The 27,565-nt window shown below is 39.5% G+C and overlaps 1 protein-coding gene across 1 annotated transcript; it reads right to left on the bottom strand.

Annotated features, from left to right (window-relative positions):
- Window positions 1-691: 691 nt before the first annotated feature.
- Window positions 692-7,440, bottom strand: LOC108695215 (bucky ball). The gene is made up of 4 exons (XM_018223588.2): window positions 7,290-7,440; window positions 4,752-6,536; window positions 3,786-3,908; window positions 692-1,107 (listed from the first exon to the last, which is right to left on the bottom strand). The coding sequence occupies exons 1-4, from the start codon at window positions 7,438-7,440 to the stop codon at window positions 959-961; spliced, it is 2,208 nt and encodes a 735-aa protein (XP_018079077.2). The 3' UTR covers window positions 692-958.
- Window positions 7,441-27,565: the final 20,125 nt, after the last annotated feature.

Here is a 27,565-nt window from a genome sequence, read left to right as displayed (position 1 = left end):
CGTACGGCTCGGGCGCTCGTAAGGGGGGCCCGGATCTTCAAAAAAATGCAGCGCTGCCGGGCCCCCCTTCATGCCCGGGCCCGGTACGCTTGTCCCCCCTGTCCCCCCCTGATGGCGGCCCTGGTGGGAGCTGCCAACTAAATACAGTCCAAGAGCTAGAAAGCCTTCATAATAGGTCACCCCCAACAAAAGGTTAAAAAAAAAACAAAAAAAAAACACCTAATTTGTTGTTAGGTACATTATTTGCAGTTTATTTAATGCTAGTACATTGTGGACAGTGCTATATACATTGTTAAATTGCTTTATTTATTGTGTGCCATTTCAAATATTCTATTCTTTCAAATTTTATTACTTTTTCAAAACTGTTTTTTTTTTCTCTTTAGTGTGCCTGTTTCAAAATTATTTCGCCTCCTTTGCTTCCAGTGTGCAAAATACCACAGGTTTATGCAACAAAACAAAAATGAGTGGGTAGGTAGGACCCCTTTTCAGGAGTAAAATACTACATGCAAAAACACACAATATACAAAATTTGCTTAAGCGATACAGTATATACAATTTTATACGTTTGCCATTTCTCTATTTCTTTTTTGTGCCACGCCTCCGTGATCCATGGCCTAGAAGCAAGAGAGTTGGTTAATGTTCTAGAAATGTTTTGTATTTACAATTCAGATCCAATCTAAGTTGTAAAGTGGGACTACATTTTCCTTTTTTGCCCCTTTGTACTTGACACCTAATCAGAGTGTTAATCAGTCTGATCAACATACAGTATACGCTAGAGGCTCAAACTCCCAAGCTTTACATGAGTTACATGGCTACAATGCTATTTTGCATAGAAATCTTTTGGTCTTGATTAAATGATAGTTGGATAAAATTTATAGAAAATAATTGGATTGTCATCCTACCCAGTGTGTTGGTGGCAGTTTGAGTGCAAAACAGTCAGTCTTTTTACTCCACACAGTTACCAGCTCTGGAGTACAATTTGCCAAAAAAACTCTCTCTCATACAATAATGATCTAGGAATCTCCCATGTTTCTACTTCTTCTGGATCAGTTCTAGTTTGTTTTCTTTTAGAAGACTTGAGCGCGCCTTTCTTTTTTGGAGGCTTATCTATAAAACACGATGCAAGACTGAACGAGTTCCTACCCTAGAAAGGGTAACTGCTTGGGTTGGACATCACTATGACTACCATATATTGGACATCACTAGGACTACCATATACACACCCAGACTCAGAAATTAAGAATTTAATGGTGCATAACATTTCGATAATAAAAGTGCAGAACTGAACATACTATTATATAGCAAAGTGTTTGAACTGTGCTGGGCTTAAGCTTTGAAGCAAAGTTCAGCTTCAATGGCCATCTGGCTGCCGATCACAGGAAGAGCATTTGCCGTCATACATACATATTACAACACAACATTTTATTTGCCTTTATAAACCTAGGCCACCACAAACTATATTCCAAAAACAGAAGACTTCATAAACTGTAACAGCATTGGCTATGTTACATAGTTAAGTTGGGCTGAAAAAAAAAAAAAAAAAAAAGACCGAAATCCATCAAGTTCAAGCTCTGCAAATAAAACCCAGCGCACACAATAATATATACTGTACCAATATCTATATTAATTGTAAATTGTTGATATTATGCTTGTCCAAGAAATCATTCAAGCCCCTCTTAAAGACATTAACAGAATCAGCCACCACAACCTCACTGTTACACCACCTACGTTGTTTCAAATAAAAATTCCATTCTTTTAATCTAAAAGGGGTGACCTCTGGTGCGTTTATCATTTTATAAGGAAAAAAAAAAAAAATAAATAAAAAAGACCCCCGCTGTCTATAATGTCCTCTAATGCACTTGTAAAGAGCAATCATGTCCCCTCACCAGCGTCTCCAAAGAAAACAACCCCAACCTTGTCAATCTACCCTTATTATTTAAATCTACCATCCCCTTAACCAGTTTAGTTGCACATTGCCATATTCTCTCCAGCTCATTAATATCCATCTTAAGAACTGGAGCCCAAAATGACACTGCATACTCCAGGTGAGGCCTTACCAATGACCTATTAAGAGAAATGTTTCAGCGGTCCCAGCTAACTTGAAAGGCAAAGATGTTTAAAGGACAAGGAAAGTCTAAAATAGAATAAGGCTAGAAATGCTGTATTTTGTATACTAAACATAACCATGAACTTAATGCACCACAAAGCCTAATCAAACAAATGATTTATGCTTTCAAAGTTGGATACAGGAGGCTGTCATCTAGTAACTTTATTAAACATCTTTGCCTGAACATGACCCTGCACATGCTCAGTGTGGTCTGGGCTGCTTTGGGATTGTCATAAACAAAGCTGCTTGAGTTCTGCTTGGCTGGTAAGTAAGGCGGAGGGCTCCCCCTGCTGTATAATTGTTTCCCTGCTCAGCAGTTAGGGACCATCTGACAATTCCTATCCACAGCAGTAAATGAAGGGAGAATTTCACTGCATACAGTCAGGTTTCTTATAAAAACGGTACACAAGTATATTGGAGATGGGTTTCTTTTTCATTAAAGAAAGTAAAAATGGGATTTTATTGTTTTGCCTTTCCTTGTCCTTTAAGCATGTATTTTCTTACCAACTTCAACACAAAAGGTTTTTGTTTTGCAACAACGTTCCTTGCTTACAAGGGGAATATGCAGACATTTATATTTAAGCAGCATTTTAAAGACATCCCGTTCTGCTTGTTTTCAACCCTGGGAACTGCCTTTCCCAGTTAATATGTTGCATAGATGCCCTTATAGTGTACATCTAAAATTGTGGTTTCTGCAACAATCTCAAAGGAGACCAGGTTAAGGTCACTACTCCCTAAATGCTTGCCTACACAAATTCTAGAGAGGAGTTCTATATTAGTTATTACCAGGTCCACGCCAACCATGTACTGGCTCAAAAATCTCAGCTTGTAGCGAGAAAGGACATCCCAGATATCTTAGGGGCAAATTCATCAAGGGTCGAATATCGAGGGTTAATTAACCCTCGATATTAGACTGGGAATGAAAATCCTTCGACTTCGAATATCGAAGTTGAAGGATTTTGCACAAATACGATTCGAACGATTCAAAGGATTTTAATGCAACGATCGAAGGATTATCCTTCGACCAAAAAAAAAAAAAAAAAAAAAACGTACCTTCCCCATAGGCTAACATTGGGTTCGGTAGCTTTTAGGTGGCGAACTAGGGGGTCGAAGTTTTTTTTTTTTTTAAAGAGACAGTACTTTGACTAACGAATGGTCGAATAGTCGAACGATTTTTAGTTTGAATCGTTCGATTCGAAGTCGTAGGTCGAAGTAGCCCATTTGATGGTCGAAGTAGCCAAAAAAACACTTCGGAATTCGAAGTTTTTTTTCTTCTATTCCTTCACTCGAAGTTAATGAATTGGCCCCTAAATCTTTGAATTACATGAATTCAAAGCAAGACCCCTCTTCCCAGCTACTGACCACACACTAAGTTGGTCAACTTTAGGATGAAGTAAAAAATGTTAAAGCCATGAACGCTGTTAAACTACTATGCAACCATAAAACGTCTTGTTCTACAGAAAAGAAGGACTTAAAATGTATTAAGGACTACCTAACATGAGCATGAAAAACTCATTTCATCAATACATTATGTTGACATATAAAAGGCCAATTAAGAAAGGTTGTCTTCCCAGTTCATTACGGCCCACCAGATAATTTAAACAATGTAAAAACCAAAGTTTTCCACAACACTTGTATTTCAGATTCAAGAATATACTGTTTAGCTATTTACACATACCTTGTGTTTTGATTTTGGCTGGATCTTGCAAATAATATGCAGGTTCTGGGAATTTGGGTTTAGCACCTCTTCCAACCCAGTACTCTTCAACAGCTGTCCCAGTGGTTTTCTTTTGAACTTTTCCTGGAGTAAACATTTTTTTAATATGCAAATAAGAGCTAGAATATAAATAAACTAGAAACCATTTAGGGGCAGATTTATCAAAATGAGAGTTCAAATACAAGAGGTCCTCTGCACTCAACCCATTATCAATATATTTAGGGCATTGACACATTGTGCCTTAAGCTACTAAAAATGCCTAACTTTTAAACAAAACAGGGATGGTTTGTCCATGTATTGCAATATATTTAAGCTGTCCTACGACGTCAAAGTCATCCCCGGTATGGCCAGTCCTACACTCAACTTGCATCAGATTCACTAAGAATTCTATTACTTCAGTATACATTTTACACAGGGACTACTTTTACCTGCAGCTTACTTACTGCTTAATGGTTTTAAAAATTAGCGGTGAGCACAACTTTTCCTTGTTTGCGAGTTCTAATTTTCACCCACCGATAAATATCCTTCTAAAAATCCCATAGGAATGAATAGAAAATGTGGGAGAGTTTTTATTTATTAAAATCTGAACTCACATTTTGATAAATTTGCCCCTTAATACCTTTATTTATACAAAAGCCTAGAGCTTTCCTAGATATACCCAAACAAACTTATTTTATGTTTTAGGCTTTCAGGTCTTTTAAATAATGCTGTATATACTAACTGGCTGCAAACCAAGTACAGATATTTAGCAAAACCGTACAAAGTGTTCTAAAAAGGAGGGAAAGCAACTGGCTCATGCAGTCTAAAGCATGGAAAGATGCTGCCTTGAGGGAAAAAAAAAACAAAAAAAATTTTCCTGATCCAAAGTATATGCAACAGTTAGTTTTATGGGGACAGGGTGGCTGGTCTTAAGATTCTTCAACTTACCACCCACTGACTTCTGCAGAGATTTCTTTTGCTCAGAGATCTCTTTGAAGCCACGGTTTAGTTTTGCAAGCTGCTTATCATAGATCGTATAATCACTCCCATCATAATCCTTAAGTCGACACACCTGTTTTTCTCTTACAGGCCATCCAATAAGTTGAGCTGGTATCATGCCTTTTGGAGGTTTCCAGAGAATTCGATTCTGAGCGATTTGTTTGAAGATGCTTCCTTTGCCAATATCCACCTGCCCATGTGGAAGGCTCTCTTGAAAGTAATACTCATCTTCATCGCTATCATCTTCATCACCTTTGTCATGGTTTTGCAAGTCCTCTTCTTCCATGACGCAGTATTCCTCAGAGTCCTCAGGTTCAGACAATGACTGACTCTTCGGCTTCTTTTTTACAGAATAGAGTTTCCTTCTATTGAGGTCTTTAAGAGAAACTCCAATTTTTCGACATCTTCTTGATACATCCTTAGCTTTCACTGCAGAAGTCCTGTATTTTTTATCATACTGGTTGCTACATTGCTTCAGAAGTATTTCATCTTCCTTTAAAGAACCACCACTTTTAATTGGTTCCCTCTCTAAATCTTCTGTGGTTTTTCGGAAAGCATACAAACCTTTCCTAAGAAAATAATCAGGGACAAAGTAAGATACAGAAACACTATCCACTGAAGATCCTTCATCCCTAGATGAAAGCTCTTCCGAAGTAATGCTTAATACACTTGTTCGTTTTTGCTTCCTTTGCGAAGAATAAACATCATAATCATAGTTTGCATCTATATTTTCAAAGCAGGCCAGCCATGTTGGTGATGGCATACATTTCTCTATGGAATCCTCTGTCCACATGTTACTTTTGTTAGCCAATTTCACCTCTCCATTACAAGTTGATTCATTTGCAATACCTTGCTGCTCTGGACATCCATCTGAGCCCTCTATTAGTTGATCATTTGTAATGAGATTATGTTCACAAGAATCCTTAGGTACACTTACTTGTGGATCATCATAACCAGGGCCAACGACTTCAACGTGTTCCATCACCATGGTTGGCGAGTCTGCATCCACTGTGGCCTTAACATTCAGACTCTGCATTCTCTGTCTGCTAGTTTCATTTCGGGGCTCCCTTGTTTGAACTATTGTGGTTTGTGTTTCTGTTTCTTGAACAGCATCAATACATAGTTTAGGAGGAAGTGAATTTTTATATTCATCTTTGTTTGAAAAGGCAATGCTCTGCACAGCAAGGTCCTCGCCTTCTGCATGAGGGCCACATAATACACCCTCACAAAAAAGATCACGCTGCACTACATTTTCTGGTAATTCTTTAACTATTCTTACCTCCTCTTTCTCATATGCATAGCTTCCTGGAGGCATGTCTCTGTACTTGGTTACGTTGCAAGCATTTTTATGAAAGTCCCTTTCCCGTGTGGATGTTGACAGAGACATCTCAACATTCTCCAGGTTACTGTCGTTTCCGGTGCTGCTAATGCCAGAAGAATGATAGACTACATTTCCAACATCACAGCTTTTACAGTCTGAACTCTGTTGCCTTTTGGAAGCACATTCTTGTTGCCGTGGATCAGTCTGGGTCTCTTTGGTTTCAGTTCTTCTCCCATGACTGCTGTAGTGCCTAAATCTTGTAGCATGGTAAAACATTGGGGAAGGTGGATGGGGGTTAAAATGAGGTCTTCTACTCATCCTAGTATTCATTTGAAGCTGGGGAACAAAATATCCAGGGTACTCATGGAGAGCAACAGAGTAGTATGGAACATAAGGATTTCCACCTCTGAAGCCTAAGGAGAGAGGGAGAGGATGGAAAAAAAGCACAATTAAATGTAGATAAAAAGACACTGAAAGCCATAAAATAAAGCATTTATTGCCTCAATTCTATAGGAACGCTTTATGAATGATACAATAACATTGTAGGAGAATGAAGAGAACAGTTTCTTTTATATTAAAAATGAATTGTATATACTTGTAGGTATTTCCCACAAATCATTAAAAACAATCACATACTTTCCACATGCATATGAAGTTTGAAAGCAAAGTATTAAGTGGCTTCTTGTGAAATCAGTGAGTAGAATTCACCAGAGCCCACAGCAAACAATCAGCATTTCATACCACCTGTTTAAAAGCAATGACTTATTGGCTGCTGTGGGTTACTGCTCCTGGGCAAACTTAAGTGCCTTTTATAACATATGGGAGTATGCAATTTAATTAGGGATGCACCGAATCCAGGATTCGGCCTTTTTCAGCAGAATTCAGATTCGGCCGAGTCCTTCTGCCCGGCCGAACCCGAACCCTAATTTGCATATAAGGGAAATCGCGTGACTTTTTGTCACAAAACAAGGAAGTAAAAAATGTTTTCCCCATTCACACCCCTAATTTACATATGCAAATTAGGGTTCGGATTCGGTTCGGTATTCGGCCGAATCCTTCTTCCAAAATAGTGGATTCGGTGCATCCCTAAATTTAATATATCAGATAGTATAGTATTTTAGTTATACAGTAGAAAACAGCAACATCTACTAAGAATACAATCTTACCTGGCCCAGGAATGCAGTATGGATTATACAACTGGCCAAGGTACCAAGGATTTGGGAAAGGTAGTTGTGCTGTTGGCTGTGCATAAAAGAAAGGTCTTGGCTGGTTTGTAGAATACTGTCCATTTTCTGGGGGTGGTGCTGTCGTGTTCATTTTTAAGGCTATGAAACTATAAGTTTATATATTTAGCTTATTTTTAACTAGTAATAAATTATTTTCAAGTTTTAAAAGTCAGATTTCTCTGCAGCAGCTCAAACTAGATCACAGACTTTCAAGTTACAATTTGATACATTAAGTTATAAAAAATGTTTTAGCAGCAAACTTAAGTTTGCTATGTTCTCACTTTGTGTGGATTTCCTAGAGTGCTTCCTCATGCTAAAGACACAGTGCCAGGTTAATCGGCTCCTGGTGAATGTGGTTGGGTCCAGTCAGGAACTGATGAATATCTAATAAAGCACAATGTATATGGTGCTGTTGGTCCATTGCACAATGAAACTTCCACTACCTGCAGATGACAAAACTCTTCAAAATACATTTTCCTTGACCAATAAGGAATTGCTGCATTTGAAACTTGTGGTGCATTTGTTGCAGCCCTTGCTACATGGAATACAGAGAATTGCGTGTTAAAAATACCCAGGTTGCTTATGTCAATTAAAGGAGAACTAAACCCTAAAAATGTGGCTAAAAATGGCATAGTTTATAAAACAAACCTGTCGCACCATCCTAAAGTTTCAGCTTTTCAATAGCAGCAATGATCCAGAACTTCAACTTGTCACAGGGGGTCACCATCTTGAAAAGTGTCTTGACACATTCTCAGTGGGCTCTGAGCAGTTGTTGAGAAGCTAAGCCTAAAGGTCGTTAAATGAGGTTAGTCTGTAATATAAGCTGATGCAACAGGGTCGATTATTAAATTCTGATGCTAGTTGCACTGGTTTCTGTGTTGCCATGTAGTAATTATCTGTATTAAATTACTAAATCAGCCTTATATTGTGACATTTATATTTTATGTGTACTGTATATTGCGTGTGGGTCACTAAGCTCAGCAAGTGACAGCAGCACAGAGCATGTGCAGTAAATTGGCAGAAAAGAAGATGGGGAGCTACTGGGGCATCTTTGGAGGCACAGATCTTTTACTGCCAAAGGGCTGTGGTTGCAGGCTATTACAGAAGCCCAAAACATAATTTACAACATTTCTAGCCCACTGCTTTAGTTAAGCATTAGTTCTCCTTTAAAGGGTAACTATTGCAAAAATGAAAAAATATAAGCTTCATCATACTAAAATAAGAAACTTTCTAAATACAATTAAATATTCTGCATAATTTCTGAAATAATCAAGTTTATCTTCACTATATGTCTCAGCATATGTCTCTTCATTCTCTCTTCTTGTAGCAGTTGGGTGTCAGATGTTCATTGACAGTGAGATCCAATATATTTTATGGGGGGCTCCTTTTGCATAGAAGATGTATTAAAGCTCACTCAAATAACGGATTCCAGTACAAACAAAATAACTGCTTTTGCACAAATCCTGCATGTAGACAGACATGTCTGGTGATTTTAACAGAGTGAACTCGAATGCATCTTCTAGGCAAAAGGAGCCCCCTATAATATATATTGTATCTAACTGTCAATGGAGCCCCCTATAATATATATTGTATCTAACTGTCAATGAATATCTGACACCCAACTCCTGCTTGAAGACAGAACGAAGAGAAACAAGTGCTGAGAGAGGGATAGTGAAGATAAACTATTCAGAAATGGTACAAAATATTTTTAGAAAACGTATTTCAGAATGCTGAAGCTTATATTAAATTTTCATTTTTGCAATAGTTAGTTACCCTTTAAAAATGCCTTTATACACGAGTGTTTTTGCATAAGCAATTCTCCCTACCTCTATGGCAATGGAAACTAGATGTTCTGTGCAGCAACAAAACACAGCATACGTTATTGTTCTTTCATGCAGCAATCCAGAGTTATTATGGGAAAATGTCATCACTATGCATGATCGACAAAAGCATTTTACATGCAGCTATATGCATGCGAGGTCACTATACAAGTGGATATTTTCCCGCTTGTCCACTTAAGGATCACAATAAGGATGTTGAGGCAAGAATGAACAAGCTGATGCCATCTTTGCCCTGGAAGAGTTTTTACACCTACCAATATCTACCTGATTCTTAGCCAGGCCCGTCTGAGGACCCCATACGCAGGCAAATAAGCTGCCGACACGTTCTGAAGTGGCCAAATTGCCATCTTACATATGCCGATGAAATGACCTTTCATTAACTAAAGGTGGCTATACAAGAGATTTTTAACCTGCAAGTAGTGCAGATTTCCTGCAGGTGACAAGTCTCCTTTGTCAGACACTGAGAAACATGCATATATTTGTTGGTAAACCCATTAATCCTTTCGCTGCCAACCAAATTGCCTGATTTGGTACTTTTATTGCCAGATCATTTTTGAACATTTTGTACTCTTTCACTTTAAGGGGCTTTCCTGCGGGGGAGGGGCTTTTCGTTTACCCAGGAAAACAAGATCATTATATATATTGTTTGTTTTTTTCAGGACAACCTAAGCGGTCAAAATTTTGTTTAATTCCACTTCTGTAACATGGTATAGGCTTCTAAATGTCCAATGAAATGAAAAAAATCACATAGATCAATTCTAAATATATACAGTTTCATGGAGATTTCTCACTTGTATAGGTCAAATTCTCCAAGCCAACTTTCCAAAGCACCACTCCACATAACGGCATACTTCTCATTTCAAGGCCAAACAATCCACTAACAGTAGGTTTGTCCTAGAAAACTATGCATTATTAGAAAGAGCAGATTCTGGCAAATCAAAATGGGTAAATATATCTATGTATTTAAAACTACCAAGTTGCAATTTTCCCAAAGTTTTAATTTATAGAAATTGGTGAATTTTTTGAAAAATTACCTTAAAACTTCCAGTCTACAGTATATCTCCCACACATTAGGTACCAATTTAAAAACCCTTAATATGAATGCCAGAGTCCATTGAACAGTTTAATGTCCAATATGTATAGGTTTACCCAAGCATGTGGCATATAGGGGTCCCAAAATGTAGACACGCCATTTGAGCCATCAGTTCTGTAATTCCAGATATTGCAAAATCAACACATTTACTTCATTTTTGTGGGGGCAAAGGTAGAAAAAAAAAAAGTACATTCACCCCAGAAAAAATATTTTCGGAAAGTACACATTCCACCAGAATCCAAGTTGGGTATGCATGTCTTTCTACTCCAAAGCTGCAAAACTTTCCTAAATTTGAAGATTTTGGTGACATTTCCAATACATCACCTCAAAATTTCCAGCCTGCAGCATCTTATCTTCCACATACTATTAGGTACAAAGATAAAACACCCTAAATATTAATGCCTGGGGACCGCTGAAAAATTTGGTGCATAATGTACATAGGTTTATTGAAGTACATGGCATGGAAAGACCGCAACATATACCTTGTGCATGCTTATTTGATGGTTTACATTTACTCTAAATTATAGTCGTTGCCAGTTTTATGTGGGATAAAAAGCTACAGAAAGTTATGGTCACCCCTTAAAAACATTTTTTTTTGGAAAGTACACACTTATGAATCTAAAATGGGTAATTATGGATTTCTACTCCAAACTACCATAATGCAAAGCTACACTAAAGACATTGATTTTAATGACATTTCTGAAAAATCACCTAAATATTCTTATTAGTCACATCTCACCCAATTTCTTACATAAAATGAGAAAACACCCTTAATATTGACACCAAGAGTCTACTGAACATTCTGATGCCCAATATGCATAGATATACCAAAGCAGCTGGCATGTATGGAAACCATATGAAAATAGTGCAAATAAATTTTCTGCTGCCATTTTGCCTTCTGTGAACAAAGCCCCCTGACTATGTGACCCTGAATATGTGCCTCAAGACCCCCCAAACCATATATAAGTGCAAACGACACTAATAAAAATAATGCAAGCATAAAACCGCAATAAAAATCATAATAATCAAATACAATTAGCAAAATCACTTAAATAAACTGATCCGACAACACGGTTAGCAGTCATAATGCTTGATCCAATAGTCACGCTGTGAAATCAACAGTTTTTAGGGGAATAACTATGGGGAAACTAATAAAATAAACGAAAAAACGGAAGACCGGGTCCTGCAACAAGGAAGTCCAGCGACAAGAAGCTCCTGCCTTTGGAAAGGTTGTGCAGGCCATTTGGGAGGAGGAAGAGGATTTAACTTGGTAAGCTTGTTGCCTAGGGGATTGTGATGCCAGAAGTGCCTTTCTGCATGCTGTTCTGATCCAGTGTGCAGAGAGAGAGAGCATGCTTTTAGTAAAGAACATAGCTCCTCTACATTCATTACAAATTGTATATGGTTTTTAAGTTATTTGTATTGTTTTGAAAGCAGTGTTTGTCCCTTTCTATTCTCTGCCCTGGTGGCTCTGCTTTTTGAAACAATGTAATATAAGACAACAAATTAACATACTGGTCTTGCTGGAGGGAACAAGTAACAACCAGGAGTTAATAGGGGAACTCCACAAAAATAGCTTTTTGGAAAGTAAACTATTTTAAGCAACTTTGAAATATACATCAATTAAAAAATATGCAGAATTTATGTTTAATGGTTTGGAACAGTTCCTTAAGCCTAGCACCCTGCTCTCCTGCTGATCTGCCTGACTACTTTGCTGAGCTGGCTGACTATCGTTAGTTTGTATCAGCAGCCATCTGTCCTTAGCATGCATCCTCCTAACCCCACAATTCCCTGCACACGTGATTTCAATAAGGAATGGACCATCACAGTGCAATGCACTGTAGGCTATATAGTTCCTGCATGCTGTCTGTTAGAGGTGTAGAAGTTGTTACATCAGTCCCACCTTCCTGGTCAGGATTTCAAATGATGCAGAAAGAGAGGAACTGATAAACAGCTTGATTTCAGCATAGAAAATGGCATTTATTCATACTTTTTGAAGAAACCGTTAACTGGTGATGGTTTCTAGGAGTTTCTATGTTATGCGAGCCTCTATCAAATTTTGGTTCAGAAGCCGGAGTTCCCATTTAAGCATGTGCTGCTTAATAGCAATTTTTTATAAATGCATATTGGAACGTTTTTTTATAATTGTATTTTCTTTTATTAGAAAGACTAACACACCGAACACCAACCAACACCCACAAAATTTGCTTCCACCAATCTCAGGCAAGATAACTTTATTTGTTAGTTATACAACAAGCACACTTGCTTCCACAGCCACTATAGGGTAACCTAGTGTACACACAAGACTGGCATTTCCATTCAGTGGGCTAAAGGCTCACCAGTAAACACTCCTAAGCTAGGGTTTGCTTTAGAGAATCAAGGACAACTTACTACACATTATATTTAATATTATAAAAGGTTTAACAGTGCATAGGAACAAGAGATGTTGAAAAAATTAAAATATCTCAAACAGTTGTAAAATAAAAATGGAAAGACACAGTGTTGTGTATTTGCATAAGCCGTGTTAAGTTTTATAAAGTTAATTACCTTTGAAGGATGTTAGAAGGCTGCAGCCTTGGGAATAGTGGGAGGAGACTGGGAAGCTATTCTCTGTGTGTGTGTGAAATAAAGATGGTGAACTGATAACAGCCTGTCCGCATTACTGAGATATAACACATAGAAACCTATATTTGTGCCTAAAGATATAGAATTCCTGGTTCTGAAGGCAAGGGGAAAATGGGCAAGTGGAAATTGTTCCTCCAAAGTAAATCAAAATCAGAGTGAGAAGAACTGATCCACCCTTCAAGATGTATAGGAAACTGGCTACAGGATTGGGTACAGAGGGAGGTTGTTAATAGTACATTCTACTAGGAGTAAGGTTCTTAGTGGGGTTCCTTAGGGCTCGGTATTCGGCCCACTTTTATTTAACTTGTTCATTAATGACTTGGGGGAGGGTATTTTAAGTAATGTATCAGTGTTTGCAAATGACAAAACTATGCAGCCCAATTAATTCCACCCAGGATGCTGCATCCTTACAACATGATCTTGACAAACTGGCAATCTGGGTGGCCAAGTGGCAAATGAGATTCAATGTTGATAAAAGTAAAGTCATGAACGTGGGATGTAAAAATATGCAAGTCACATACTCTTAATGGGACTGCATTAGGCAAATCCATAATGGAAAAGGGTCTTGGAGTAGATAATAAACTTTGCTGTGACAAGCAATGGTAGTCAGCAACATCAATGGCTAATAGGGTCTTGAGCTGTATTAAAAGGGGCAGATTCTCAGGAGGAGTGGATTATTTTTCCACTGTACTGGTAAGGTCCCATCTAGAATATGTCATACAGTTTTGGTCTCGAGCACTAAATTAGAGGGGTGCAGAGAAGGGCAACTAAGCTGGTAAAAGGTATGGGAAATCTTAGCTATGAGGAAAGACTGGCCAAGTTGAGGTTGTTTAAGCTGGAGAAGAGGCACTTAAAAGGAAAAATATAACCCCAAAATGTACACTTAAGCAACAGATAGTTTACATCATATTTGTGGCATATTAACGACTCTTGCCAAACTGGTCTATATATTTAAGTAAATCTTGCCATTTTACATCTCTTGCCTTGAGCCACCATTTTGTTATGGTCTGTGCTGCCTCCGAGATCACCTGACCAGAAATACTACAACTCTAACTGTCACGGTTGGCACCCTACACCAGAACAGATGCCAAGCACCCTGGTCTCGGCTCGACTTCACCAGTTAAGTGACCGCCTTTGGCCTCGGGTGGAGCCCTCGGCTTACTCAGATGCCACCTGGTCTTAATGAGAGGTGCAAGGCGTAAGTTCTGGCAGGCAATGGGGCACGACTGTTTACAAGGATGCTGGAAGATAGGAAGCCACTAGGAACCGGCAGGCCAGCACAAGCAGATAGAATAGTCAGACAGGCCAAAATCAGGATAGAGATCATAGAATAGTCAGAGGACAGGCAAAGGTTTCAGGATTGGAGAGGTCAACGTAGTTTCAGACAGGCAAGGTCAGGGTTGAAGAGATCAGCGTAGTTTCAGACAGGCAAGGGTCAAACACAATAGATCAAGACCGGAATCACAGTAATAACACCCAGGAATGAGCTAATTGAACCTAACAATGGGCAAGGTCCTGTAATCTAAATGGGCTTTATATAACTTTGAATTTTGCGCCAATTGTGCGCTGGCGTCATCATCATGATGACGCCAGCGCCTTTAAATAACAAACGTGCGCGGGCCCTAGAGGAAGCCGGCACAGGAGAAGGAAGCAGCGTGACAGGTATCCACGCAGAGGACACGGCGTGGACCCCGCTGCCGCTAGACCACCAGGGTAAGTTCCTTACATTACCCCCCCCTCAACCTTACCAGGAGACCTGGGATGGGATTGTCTCTTAAGGTAGTCCACACTGGCATCAGACTTGACCAGACTTTTCACCAACACTGGAAGAGGACTTGATTGTTGGTGGACCTGTATGGCTGATTTTAACACAGAAACATGAAACAGGTTAGATAACAAAAATCTCAGGTAACTCAAGGTGGAAAGAGATTGGGTTCACGATTTCCTCAATAGGGTATGGACCTATAACTTTGGGCCCCTGCTTAAGAGCTGGAATTTTAAACTTAATTTTCCCTGTGGATAACCAAACCAAGTCCCCAACCTGAAATTTGGGTACTTCCCTATGGGACTTATCTACTGCTCTTTTTTGAGCGGATGTAACTGCCGATAGGGAACTACGTACCCCAGAACGAGACTTAGAGCTATGCTCAACAGAAGGGAGTTTCTCTAAGGAAGTAACTGCTACCATTAGAGTGGAAGCTAAACATGAATCTTGGAACCCCACTGAATAACCTCCCCAGTTACCCAATCAATGTGGGGGTTGTGTAACGGAGACTAGGAACCATTGAGACCGTGAAGAGCTAATTTTTCACAATGCATATTGTTAAATGGGCTTTATATACCTTTGAATTCCGCACCAACTGCCTTTAAATAACGAATGTGCGCGCCCTAGAGGGAGCCAGCACAGGAGAAGGAAGCAGCGCGACGGGCGTCCACGCCGAGGACACGGCATGGACCCCGCTGCCACTAGACCACCAGGGTAAGTTCCTTACACTAACAGGAAGAAGCGTGGAAGCAAAATACAGAACTCTGTCTGTTAATTGGCTCATGTGACCTAACAAGTATGGTTTGTTGGTATGTTTGTGTGCACAGTGAATCGTACAATACCAGGGGGCAGCCTTATTTTTTAAAATAGCAATTTTCTATTTAGGATTACCCAATGGCAGATACTACTACAGTCTGTAAACAGAAGCCAGCTTGGGCAGGGTTACAATGGAGATGGGGTTCTTTTAAGGAAGAATTGCTGCCAAAATGCGAATCTTGCACCAAAAAACTTACGTCATGATGCTCGGCGTCAAATGCTGGCGATGCCAGCATCATTTGCGCCTGGCCAGTGTGCGTGATGTTACCGGGAGCATGCGCCTGCACATCAGCAGACGAGGAGAGACATGCCAGGAGGTAAGACTGGAGGAACACGCATAGCATACCTCCCAACATTTTAGAAATAAAAAGAGGGACAAAAAAGTTGAAGCGTGTAGTGCGGCAAATTTTTTGGACCACACCCACTAATTACTATGTTCATTTTACAAAATTTGGCAGGTTATGAAAGTTTGAACATTTGTGTCTTTTTTTTCAGTTATTACAGTTTTGCTAATGAAAGTGAATTGCCCTTTAAGCTGTGAAGGTGAATTGCCCTTTAAGCTGTGAGTCTAAAAAGGTATGCTAACTTTTCCCAAGGAACCGGTTAGCTTTACTTACTTATTTGCTTATCTAGATACATTTGAAGTTACAAATGTATCTTATCTTCTGTTGTGGCTATTCTGGGCTCTCTGCAAATTAAGTTACCATGACCATAACTCCTTATTAAAACATAGGAGTGAAAGATTATATTCAGTGTTCCAAGATTCTTTCACGTATTTTATAGAGACCAAATATCACTGTTGCGTGACATGCCCCTGCCCAGATAATAGATAAGTGTGTCAAAAGCCCATCAAGTTTGGACTCAGACAGACAGGGAATTTTAAATTAAACCCATATCCAGCTTTTGATACCTCTGGTACAACAGGTATCAATTCTAGGGTGATACATTTGAGGTTATGTTATAGAATGACCTCCACACCACCTACAAGGGGTCTTGCTGTTCACTCTTATTCATCCCTACATGGGCTTTCACTCCCCCAACTAGCATGGCACTTAAGCCAGGCTTAGAACAGGGCATCACAGGTTGTGACCCCCTTTACACATGGGTAGTTCCAAACTTTAGTGAAAATAACAGTTTCTGGTAAGAATAAAAAATAAATGGAATACCTTGGCCTGTTTTTTTTTTTTTTTTACTAATACAGGCACTTAACATAAAATGACTTAAAAAGTTTTTTTTTTATTTTTTAAATACAACAGCTAGGCTGCAGCAAGTCATTTGTGTTGTTTAGGTGTAAATATGCCAGCTATTACTGGATTCTCAATCTTCTCATATAAATCTTACAACAGTACTTATACAGATTCCAATTCACTCAAAATATAATTTCCTCAAGTTCAGTTATATGTTTACTTTAACAAATGTGGATTTTTTTTCTCACACACAAACACACTCCATACTAACACATTCCAAGCACATACAGACTGTAAAGGCAAAGAGAAACAGTGACTGTGAGCCACATCTAACTGATAGATGTTAACTTAATCAGATAGTTACACTGTCACTACACAATTAAATGAAAAGTCTGTGAACCAGTCACATCATAAACTTATAACGCTGACAAAACTGGAATTTTTGACAGTGAAACCTCTTGTATTCAAAACATGCACAAAGGTGCATAACCTGATGTAATCTAAATCTGGAGCAATGGTACAAGTAATTTGGTTTAATGAGTTTTAAAAGCCCTTTAACATGCAGTGTCTGTCTAGCTGTTAAACATTGTAGTGGATTCATACTCCTATGGTCAGCCATGCCATTTGGACCAATGACTCTCTTTATGTTCATATGATATCCAAGGAATGTGAGGAGATATTACAGAACTAGGTGATCCCTACAGTGCAAATGCTGTTTTCTGATGTTGGTCACTGTTCAAAGTAAATTTCCACTTCATTTGTCCATCAAAGAACTTAAAGTTTCTTGATTGGAGGGGCGGGGCCGCATGTAGAGGAGGAAAGACGTGCTGAACAGAGCTCCGTGCCGGAACCCACTATCAGCCCATAATAAGTGCATCCTGAGGGCTGGGTACCCTACCTACGAATCCCCCTACCGCTCCGCTGTCTGCCCCTCATCGAACTGTAAAGTTGGAATGGGCAGAAACCACACTCAAACGCCAAAACCGAGGCGCACACAAGCGGAGGCAAAAATCCAAGATGGCAGCCACAGGCGTTCTGTAGACGCAGCACAGCAGCAAGGTGAGCAGCGCACTCAAGATATAGGCGCTCAAGCTGCACACAAATTGGAGCGCTTCACCCGTGAGCCTAGTGATAGGGGCAGCAGGGCCGCAGTTAATCCCCCTGTTCTGGAGGTGGCCGACGAAATCATGCAGGAGCCCCAAGTTTCACTGGAGATGGGGGATGGGGCAAGCACGCAACAGGCAGCCTCACTAGAGCCTGGAGACATAGCGAATAGCTCTGCCTCTACCCTGCTGGAGAGCAACACCCTGGCTGAGATAGTATCCCTGCTACACAGCAACCATGCCACCACTATTGGTAAAATGGATGAACTCCGCTCTGACTTTACTATACTTCGGCATGACATACAGAACATTAGAGAACGCACCCAAGAGGTTGAGAGACGTGTGGGTGAACTTGAGGATACAGTTAACCCTTTCCAGGAGCGGATACAGTCCATGGAAACAAGACTGGCCAATACAGAGGCAAAAGCAGATGACCTTGAAAACAGGCTAAGACGCAATAATATTCGATTGCTTGGTCTACCAGAGAGAGCAGAGGGAGGTCGTCCTGAGGTTTTTCTAGAACAGTGGCTCCAGAGAACCTTCCCATCGGTCTCCTCACCTACATTTGTGATTGAACGCGCCCATAGGGTGCCTGGCAGACCTCCTCCACCGGGCGCCCCGCCACGATCCATGATTGCACGGCTCCTCAACTACAGAGACGGACAAAATACTACAAGAAGCACGGAACAAAGGGGGACATCATGTACGAAAACTCCAGAATATCCGTCTACCCAGACTACTCGATTGAGATCCGTAAACAACGCATGAAGTTCGCATAAGTTAAGAAACGGCTGATACAACTGCAGCTGCCGTATGCCATGCTTTATCCAGCTAAACTGCGGGTGGTTGCTAATGGCCAAACTCACTTCTTTACAACGGCCAGGGAAATGGATGCATGGCTGGATAACAGACCTGGGAGATCTCCACGCAGATAAGTATGAGATAAATCCCAGCACAACCATATTCTATGGTGACATATTTGCATATTTATGCCTTAGTATGCACACATTTATATTCTGTGAGGGTGCCGGCACGGGGCCACCATCCACAACTGACACTGACGAGCATATCTTTACCTATTAAGACTCTGGTCTTGTTACTTTTATTGATTCGAACAGTTCTTGGGAGTCAGATCCACTACAGGTTGGGGTTGGTGGTGGATAGGGTGGGGGTCGGGGTAGTTAAACAGTGCTTTACTGATCTTGTTTGCAATGCACCACGAGAGACTTTATTTGCTGTCTGGACTACCATTTCTGGTGCCACAAATGAATACATTATGGTGTTGGACAGGTAATGGGAAGATATACTGCAGTTTATGTACTATCTGATTATAATGTGCATTAAATTGATATCTTGGAATGTTAGGGGCCTGGGTGACCCAATAAAAAGGGGTCTGGTTAACAAGTTCCTGAGAAAGCAGAACCCACAAATTATACTGCTTCAGGAGACACATTTAGACGGGGGTAAACTCATGACACTCAAAAAACCATGGGCAGCGGCAGCATATCATGCACCTTACTCCAGCTACTCTAGAGGGGTGTCCATCCTCATAGCGAAAACGTGTAAGTACACCCTGCATACTGTGATATCTGACCCTGGGGGAAGGTTTCTGATAATACACCTCTCTATTATGGGCAGGCAATGGACGATTGCCAATATATACATCCCACCACCATTCTCAGACTCCATACTGTATACGGTAATGAGCAAAATCTCTACACTACCCATGGCCCCCATATTACTTATGGGTGACTTTAATAACGTGCTCAACAAGGCCCTGGACAGATTACCAATTCCATTGTAAAGATTGAACAGCACCATCAATTCTTGAGTCGTTTAAAAAGCCTTTATTTGTGCTTTTGTGGGCATCACCGCAACGTTTCAGGCCATGCGGCCTTTTATCAAGCTTACTGACCAATTCTAAGTACAACAATTTATACCCTTTAACACCATCTAGTGGTCAATATAGTGAACAAATTATTTTAACAAAAAAGACAAAAAACAGGACCAACTGCAATAATCAATAATATAGTGTCAATTAACAATTACGTCAATCAAGTGATATCAATAGATAGAAGCTTGGCACGATAAAAAATCAGTGCATCTGTAAAAAGATAAAGACATAGATCATAATTAAAAGACCATATAGTTAATTTAATATAAAGTTAAAAAAGCCATTCGTGATCATCTAAAAATGGGACCTAAATCATATTCTTTATTCAATCCCCATGGCTCTAAAGTTTCCAATTTTCTAATCCAAAATGCTTCTCGGTATAATAGATCCTTATGCCTATTACCTCCTCGTTGTTTCATTTCCACTGTCTCTAACACTTGGAATTTCAATTGGTTCACTCTATGAGAGTGCTCAATAAAGTGGCCTGCTACTGCTTGGTCTCTCTTTCCGGTATTAATTGCTGATTTATGTTCTCTCATGCGTTCACAAACTGTTCTCTTAGTTTGGCCCACATACGCAAGCCCACAAGGGCATTTAATTATATATATGGCACACATTGAACTGCAGGAGTATCGATCTTTGATCTTTATGGGATAACCTTTCCTAGGGTGAAAAACAACTTCTCCCTGTTGAACATTAGAGCAACAGTTGCAGTTATAACAGGGAAAGGTCCCTACTTTACTATTCCTGCATTCATTACTTTGTCTCATATCAGTATGAACTAGCATAGAGCCTAAAGATCTCCCCTTTTTATAGGCTATTATTGGAGGTCTAGTGAACGCATTGATTTGAGGTAAATTATTTTTTTATCAGCGGCCAATGGTGACGTAAAATATTAGCAACCTGTTTACTTAAAGTATTGTATTGAGTGACAAAAGTAACATTGTTCTCTCTGTTTTTTGGTTTACCTTTTAGCATTTCTGTTCTATTTTGATTTTGAATTTCAGTCAATTGTGTCTTAAGGAGGTTATCTGGATATTCTCTTTCACGAAATTTATTGCACATCTCATCCAACCTTTTATCCACTATGTCTTCAGACGAGACTATACGTTTGACTCTGCTTAATTGTGATTTCGGCAGAGCTTTCTTTACGATCAGTGGGTTTTACATACAAATCAGTTAGTAAACCCCCTTCAGATTTATATACTTTAGTATCCAAAAAAGGAATTTCATCCAGATGTGAGTTTAAGGTAAACCTTATACAGGGTAATGCATTATTAATTTCCTGAACAAATAATTCAAGGGTCCAAAGTGGCCCCGCCCATAGCGCAAACACGTCATCGATATAACGCATCCATTTCTTGCAGTATATTTTAAATAATTTATGTACATATACAAACTTTGTCTCAAATTGATTCATGAATATGTTTGCGTAGGCGGGGGCCACATTAGACCCCATTGCCGTGCCACGTATTTGCATATAAAATTCTTCATCAAATTGGAAGTAATTTGTTATATAGGAGAAGTTCCAAACATTGGATCACAAATTTTTTTTGGGATCCATCCAGACTTTCATCTTTTAGTAGCTCCAATGAGACAGCCTCAACACCTCCATCATGTGGGATGGAGGTGTAGAGACTCTCTACATCTAGAGTCACCAACCATACTCCCTCCATGTCCTTAGAGAAAACAGATATTTTATTTAGGAAATCACTGGTGTCTTTAACATATGATTTGTGGGCTTCCACATATGGTCTAATGATCTTATCAACGAAAATAGCAATAGGTGACAAAACAGAATCTATACAGGACACTATGGGTCTCCCGGGGGGATGTTCCAAGTTTTTATGGATTTTGGGGAGTACATAAAACAACGGTGTTAAAGGAAATTGTTGCTGCAAAAAAACTGCCAATTTTCCATCTACAATCTTTAGTTGATTAGCTTCATCGACCAAATTTTTGATTTTTGTTTGAACCCCAATTAACGGATTATTTCTTAATTTCAGATATGTAGTATTATCTTCTAATTGGCGTTTTATTTCAGCAACATAATCCTCCCTATTCATAATAACAAGTGCTCCCCCTTTATCCGCAGATTTAATGATAATCTCTGTGTTGCCCATTAGATCTAATAACGACTGATATTCCAATTAATTTAGGTTATTAGGGAGTACATGTATATCACCTCTGCGGTATTTATCCTCTAACATCCTGATTTCCCTGATTACATGTTTAATATATGCTTCCACAAATACATTGTCACATTTAGGCATATATGTACTCAAGGGTTTAAGATCTAACAGATCCCCACAGAAAGTATTTATGGAATGAACTACAACTCCCACATCTTTTTTGTTATCGAATTGGGCCTTTAATCTTAATGTCCTGAAAAGTCTAAATAATTCTAAATCCAATTTAAAGAAATCGGGTTTGTTCACCAAGCGGTGAAGAATTTTATATGCAAATACGTGGCACGACAATGGGGTCTAATGTGGCCTACGCAAACATATTCATGAATCAATTTGAGACAAAGTTTGTATATGTACATGAATTATTTAAAATATACTGCAAGAAATGGATGCGTTATATCGATGACGTGTTTGCGCTATGGGCGCCCCTTGAATTATTTGTTCAGGAAATTAATAATGCATTACCCTGTATAAGGTTTACCTTAAACTCACATCTGGATGAAATTCCTTTTTTGGATACTAAAGTATATAAATCTGAAGGGGGTTTACTAACTGATTTGTATGTAAAACCCACTGATCGTAATTTATTGCTACATTTTAAATCCTTCCATCCGCCACAACTAAAGAAAGCTCTGCCAAAATCACCATTAAGCAGAGTCAAACGTATAGTCTCGTCTGAAGACATAGTGGATAAAAGGTTGGATGAGATGTGCAATAAATTTCGTGAAAGAGAATATCCAGATAACCTCTTTAAGACACAATTGACTGAAATTCAAAATCAAAATAGAACAGAAATGCTAAAAGGTAAACCAAAAAACAGAGAGAACAATGTTACTTTTGTCACTCAATACAATACTTTAAGTAAACAGGTTGCTAATATTTTACGTCACCATTGGCCGCTGATAAAAAATAATTTACCTCAAATCAATGCGTTCACTAGACCTCCAATAATAGCCTATAAAAAGGGGAGATCTTTAGGCTCTATGCTAGTTCATACTGATATGAGACAAAGTAATGAATGCAGGAATAGTAAAGTAGGGACCTTTCCCTGTTATAACTGCAACTGTTGCTCTAATGTTCAACAGGGAGAAGTTGTTTTTCACCCTAGGAAAGGTTATCCCATAAAGATCAAAGATCGATACTCCTGCAGTTCAATGTGTGCCATATATATAATTAAGCCCTTGTGGGCTTGCGTATGTGGGCCAAACTAAGAGAACAGTTCGTGAACGCATGAGAGAACATAAATCAGCAATTAATACCGGAAAGAGAGACCAAGCAGTAGCAGGCCACTTTATTGAGCACTCTCATAGAGTGAACCAAATGAAATTCCAAGTGTTAGAGACAGTGGAAATGAAACAACGAGGAGGTAATAGGCATAAGGATCTATTATACCGAGAAGCATTTTGGATTAGAAAATTGGAAACTTTAGAGCCATGGGGATTGAATAAAGAATATGATTTAGGTCCCATTTTTAGATGATCACGAATGGCTTTTTTAACTTTATATTAAATTAACTATACGGTCTTTTAATTATGATCTATGTCTTTATCTTTTTACAGATGCACTATGTGATGATTTTTTATCGTGCCAAGCTTCTATCTATTGATATCACTTGATTGACGTAATTGTTAATTGACACTATATTATTGATTATTGCAGTTGGTCCTGTTTTTTGTCTTTTTTGTTAAAATAATTTGTTCACTATATTGACCACTAGATGGTGTTAAAGGATATAAATTGTTGTACTTAGAATTGGTCAGTAAGCTTGATAAAAGGCCGCATGGCCTGAAACGTTGCGGTGATGCCCACAAAAGCACAAATAAAGGCTTTTTAAACGACTCAAGAATTGATGGTGCTGTTCAATCTTTACACTGTATTGTTTGCTAATGGGAAGTGGCCATTGCAGAACATGCACCATCCTTAAAGGATATTGAGAATCCGTGTGCTGATTACTCTTTTTCCACAGATTACCAATTCCAACCAGATCTGATCCAGCACTATTGAAATGGGTGGACACGTTTCACTTAACCGACCTGTGGAGAGTCCGCAACGAAGGGGCTAAACAGTTTACTTGCTTTAGCTCTGCCCATGGTACCCTCTCTCGCATAGACCTGGCACTGAGGTCACCAGAGGTTGCACGGGCAGCTACGGGAAATCAAATTCTAACCAGGGGGATTTCAGATCACTCTCCCCTTAGTCTTACTATTCAAGTCAGCCCTGAACCCCAGGATAATGCATGGCGCCTGAGTCAACACTGGATAAATCATCCAGATCTATTAACGCCCATAGCCTCCTCAATTACAGAATTCTTAGCAATAAATGCAGGAACAGCTACTAACTCCATTGTCTGGGACGCTCTTAAGGCGTATATCAGGGGGGAGTACTCTATGTTAATAAGACAGGCCAAGAACCAAACCGTGATACACATAGAGGGGAAACAAAAGGAAGTGGAGTCCACAGAAGCTCAATATGTAGCCAACCCAAATCCGGCCACCATGGCTGCCTGGCAAAATGCACAAGCAGCACTCCTCCTAGCCCAAACGGAGGCAGTTAAGAAAAATATTATCTACCAAAAAACAAATGTCCTTGAGTCCGGAGATAAATGTGGTAAGCTACTGGCTTACCTTAGTAGGGATCCCGCCCAACAAACAGCGATACCAGTAATAGAAAAGAGGCCAGGGCTATCTACCACTGACCCCAGAGAAATAAATGACACATTCAAGGAATATTATGCAAACCTTTATAGCTCCAAACTAGAATTTAACTACGAAGACATACTGAGGTACCTGGGGAAGATAGATATGTCAACACTAGATATACAAGGTCGGCTATTATTGGACTCACCCATATCAGCCCAAGAAATTGCAGACGTTATTAACTCCTTTCCGAGAGGGAAAACGCCTGGCGTAGACAGTCTCCCTATGGAATGGTATAGAACATTTCAAAGAGAGTTGACCCCCAGTCTGGTTCAATTATTTAATGACGTCAGAGAGGGCATCCCCCTGCCAGATTCGATGAACAAAGCCCTAATTATAGTTCTCCCAAAGCCAAATAAAGATCTTAAACAATGCACCTCCTATAGACTGATTTCTTTAATGAACAGCGATGCCAAAATACTAGCAAAAGTTCTTGCCAGGCGACTTAATACGGTTATTATGCAACTAATTGATATAGACCAGTCAGGATTTATTCCCACAAGGACCACAGACATAAATATTAGGAGGCTGTACACAAATCTCACAGTGAACCATGACAACTCCACCACTAGAGTCGTTGCCGTCCTAGATAACAAGAAGGCATTTGACTCAGTGGAATGGTCCTATCTGTGGGTAGTGATGGAATGTATGGGTTTTCCTGCCAGGTTCCTGAAATGGGTACAAATGTTATACAGGGCTCCTGAGGCCTCTATACGCACGAATCACAACTCCTCCTGCCCATTCAGGCTTAACAGGGGAACTAGGCAGGGGTGCCCACTGTCTCCCTTGCTCTTTGCAGTGGCCATGGAACCTCTAGCTTACATGATAAGACAATCACCCAGAGTAGAAGGTCTCAAAATGGGAGGGATCACTGAAAAGATATCCCTGTTTGCAGACGACATGCTGCTGTATCTAGCTAATGCAGATAGAGATCTGGGGGCGGCACTTGATATTATTAATGTACACACCACCTACTCTGGTCTAAAGGTTAACTGGGGTAAATCTGCATTATTCCAAATAGACCCCCTGCCAACCCCCCCCCCCCCCCCCCCCGCCAGCACTACCTCAAGGCTTGAACTGGACAGACCATTTCAAATACCTGGGCATTAACATTCATTTGGACCCGGGTAAATTTGTGGAGCTAAATTTAATGCCCCTAATTAAGGGGTTGGACCAAAAAATCAAAGTATGGACACTCTTGCCACTATCCCTGATTGGGCGCATCAATTTGTTCAAGATGGTCATGCTACTCAAGTTTACATATATCTTTAGACAATCTCCAGTGAGGATACCAAATAGTTTTTTTAAAAAATCTTAGGAGTTCCCTTACACAGTTGTATTGGCACCCGTCTACGCCAAAAATTGCCATGGTAAAACTTCAACTCCCAACACAGGTGGGGGGACTGGCAGCCCCGAACCTTTTTCTATACTACCTGGCTGCAAGGCTGGTCATAGCAAAGTGGTGGATGACCCCAACTCTAGACAACCCTGCTACTCGCCTAGAGGCCCAAACTATTGGATCATACGAGGAACTTAAAAATCTCCTTTATAGAGGATGCCAATATACGGCAAAAGTGACACCACCTATGAGAGAAATAGTATGGGCCTGGAATACAGCTCATGGTCTCCTTCCAAAACCGGTAGTTTACTGTTCGGAACTCACACCCATATGGTGCAATCCTAAACTACCGCACATGCAAACCATCCCAGACCCCCAAGCTTGGGCCTCTTGTGGCATCAAGTATATGGGAGATATTAAGGTAGAGGGTAAACTGATGGATTTTGCACAGCTTAAAGCTAAATACGACTTGCCCAATAAAATGTTTTTCAGGTTCCTTCAGCTTAAGCATGCCACACAATCCCAATTTAAGGGGGTGCGGGTAAAACTGAGCCCACTCAAATAGAAGTAAGAGCCCTAACTAATACACACGTGAAAAGTTTGTCTGGTTTTTATGCCACTCTAATAACGGCAGGGAAATCACCACTGGGCAAGTTACTGGGGAAATGGCAAAATTATATTCCTGAATGTCCAATTCAGGAATATCATTTTGCCATTTCCCCAGTAACTTGCCCAGTGGTGATTTCCCTGCCATGAGACATGGAAGGAGTACACAATGAAGTGAAGCATGAGTTGAGTTAGATTGTTTTGATAGTTTTATTGGTACAGAGATACAACAACATACCTCAGTTTATTGAAGGTATAAATGTGGAATAAAAAAAAAAAAAAAAGTCTTAGGTTGATGTATACTGTAATGGTCTACTATGCTTATTGATTGTACTCTTGTAAACCTGCTTCTTGACCGTGTTTCTGTACTTTATTTCAATAAAGCTTTATTAAAAAAAAAAAAAAGTTTCTTGATTAATGGTCCAGAATAACAATACACATAATTCTTTGCCTATATTACCGCATTCCTGATGGGCACATTTCTAAATACCTAGGGGGTTATTTACTAAACTCCGAATGCAAAAATCACGGAAAAATTTTGAGAATTTTTTTTAATAACAAAACTGACACATTTTTCGGAATTTATTAAACCCAGAGGATGGAAAATTCCGAATCAGAAAATCCGGCATCTCAGACCTGTCGAGGCTGCATATAAGTCAATGGGAGTCCCAATGATTTTTTAATGTGCCCTGGGTTTCGTGCAATACCCAAAGTTTTTGGGTGAAAATTCCGAAAAAATCGTGGGAATCGTAAGAATCGGATGAAAAAAAATTTGAAAATCTGATTTTTTTTTCCTGCAAAGCAAATTTTTGGGAAAATGTAAAAAATAAGCGTAAAAAACCCAAATGGATTTGATCGGAGTTTGTAGCAGAAAATATTAAAGGAAAACTATACCCCCAAAATGAATACTTAAGCAACCGATAGTTTATATCAAATTGAATGACATATTAAAGAATCTTACCAAACTGGAATATATATTTACATAAATATTGCCCTTTTACATCTCTTGCCTTGAGCCACCATTTCATGACTCTATCTGTGCTGCCTCAGAGATCACCTGAC

This window comes from Xenopus laevis, chromosome 6S (genome assembly GCF_017654675.1).
Source record: "Xenopus laevis strain J_2021 chromosome 6S, Xenopus_laevis_v10.1, whole genome shotgun sequence".
In the NCBI taxonomy this organism is placed as follows: domain Eukaryota; kingdom Metazoa; phylum Chordata; class Amphibia; order Anura; family Pipidae; genus Xenopus; species Xenopus laevis.
This window is presented reverse-complemented; position numbering and strand designations above follow the sequence as displayed.

Coding starts and splice junctions, on each gene's coding strand:
- LOC108695215 (XM_018223588.2), bottom strand. CDS start 7,440: ATGAACACGACAGCACCACCCCCAGAAAATGGACAGTATTCTACAAAC. Junction 3,909..4,751: donor TCTGCAGAAGTCAGTGGGTG/GTAAGTTGAAGA, acceptor TGTTTACTCCAG/GAAAAGTTCAAAAGAAAACC. Junction 1,108..3,785: donor AGCCAAAATCAAAACACAAG/GTATGTGTAAAT, acceptor CGTGTTTTATAG/ATAAGCCTCCAAAAAAGAAA.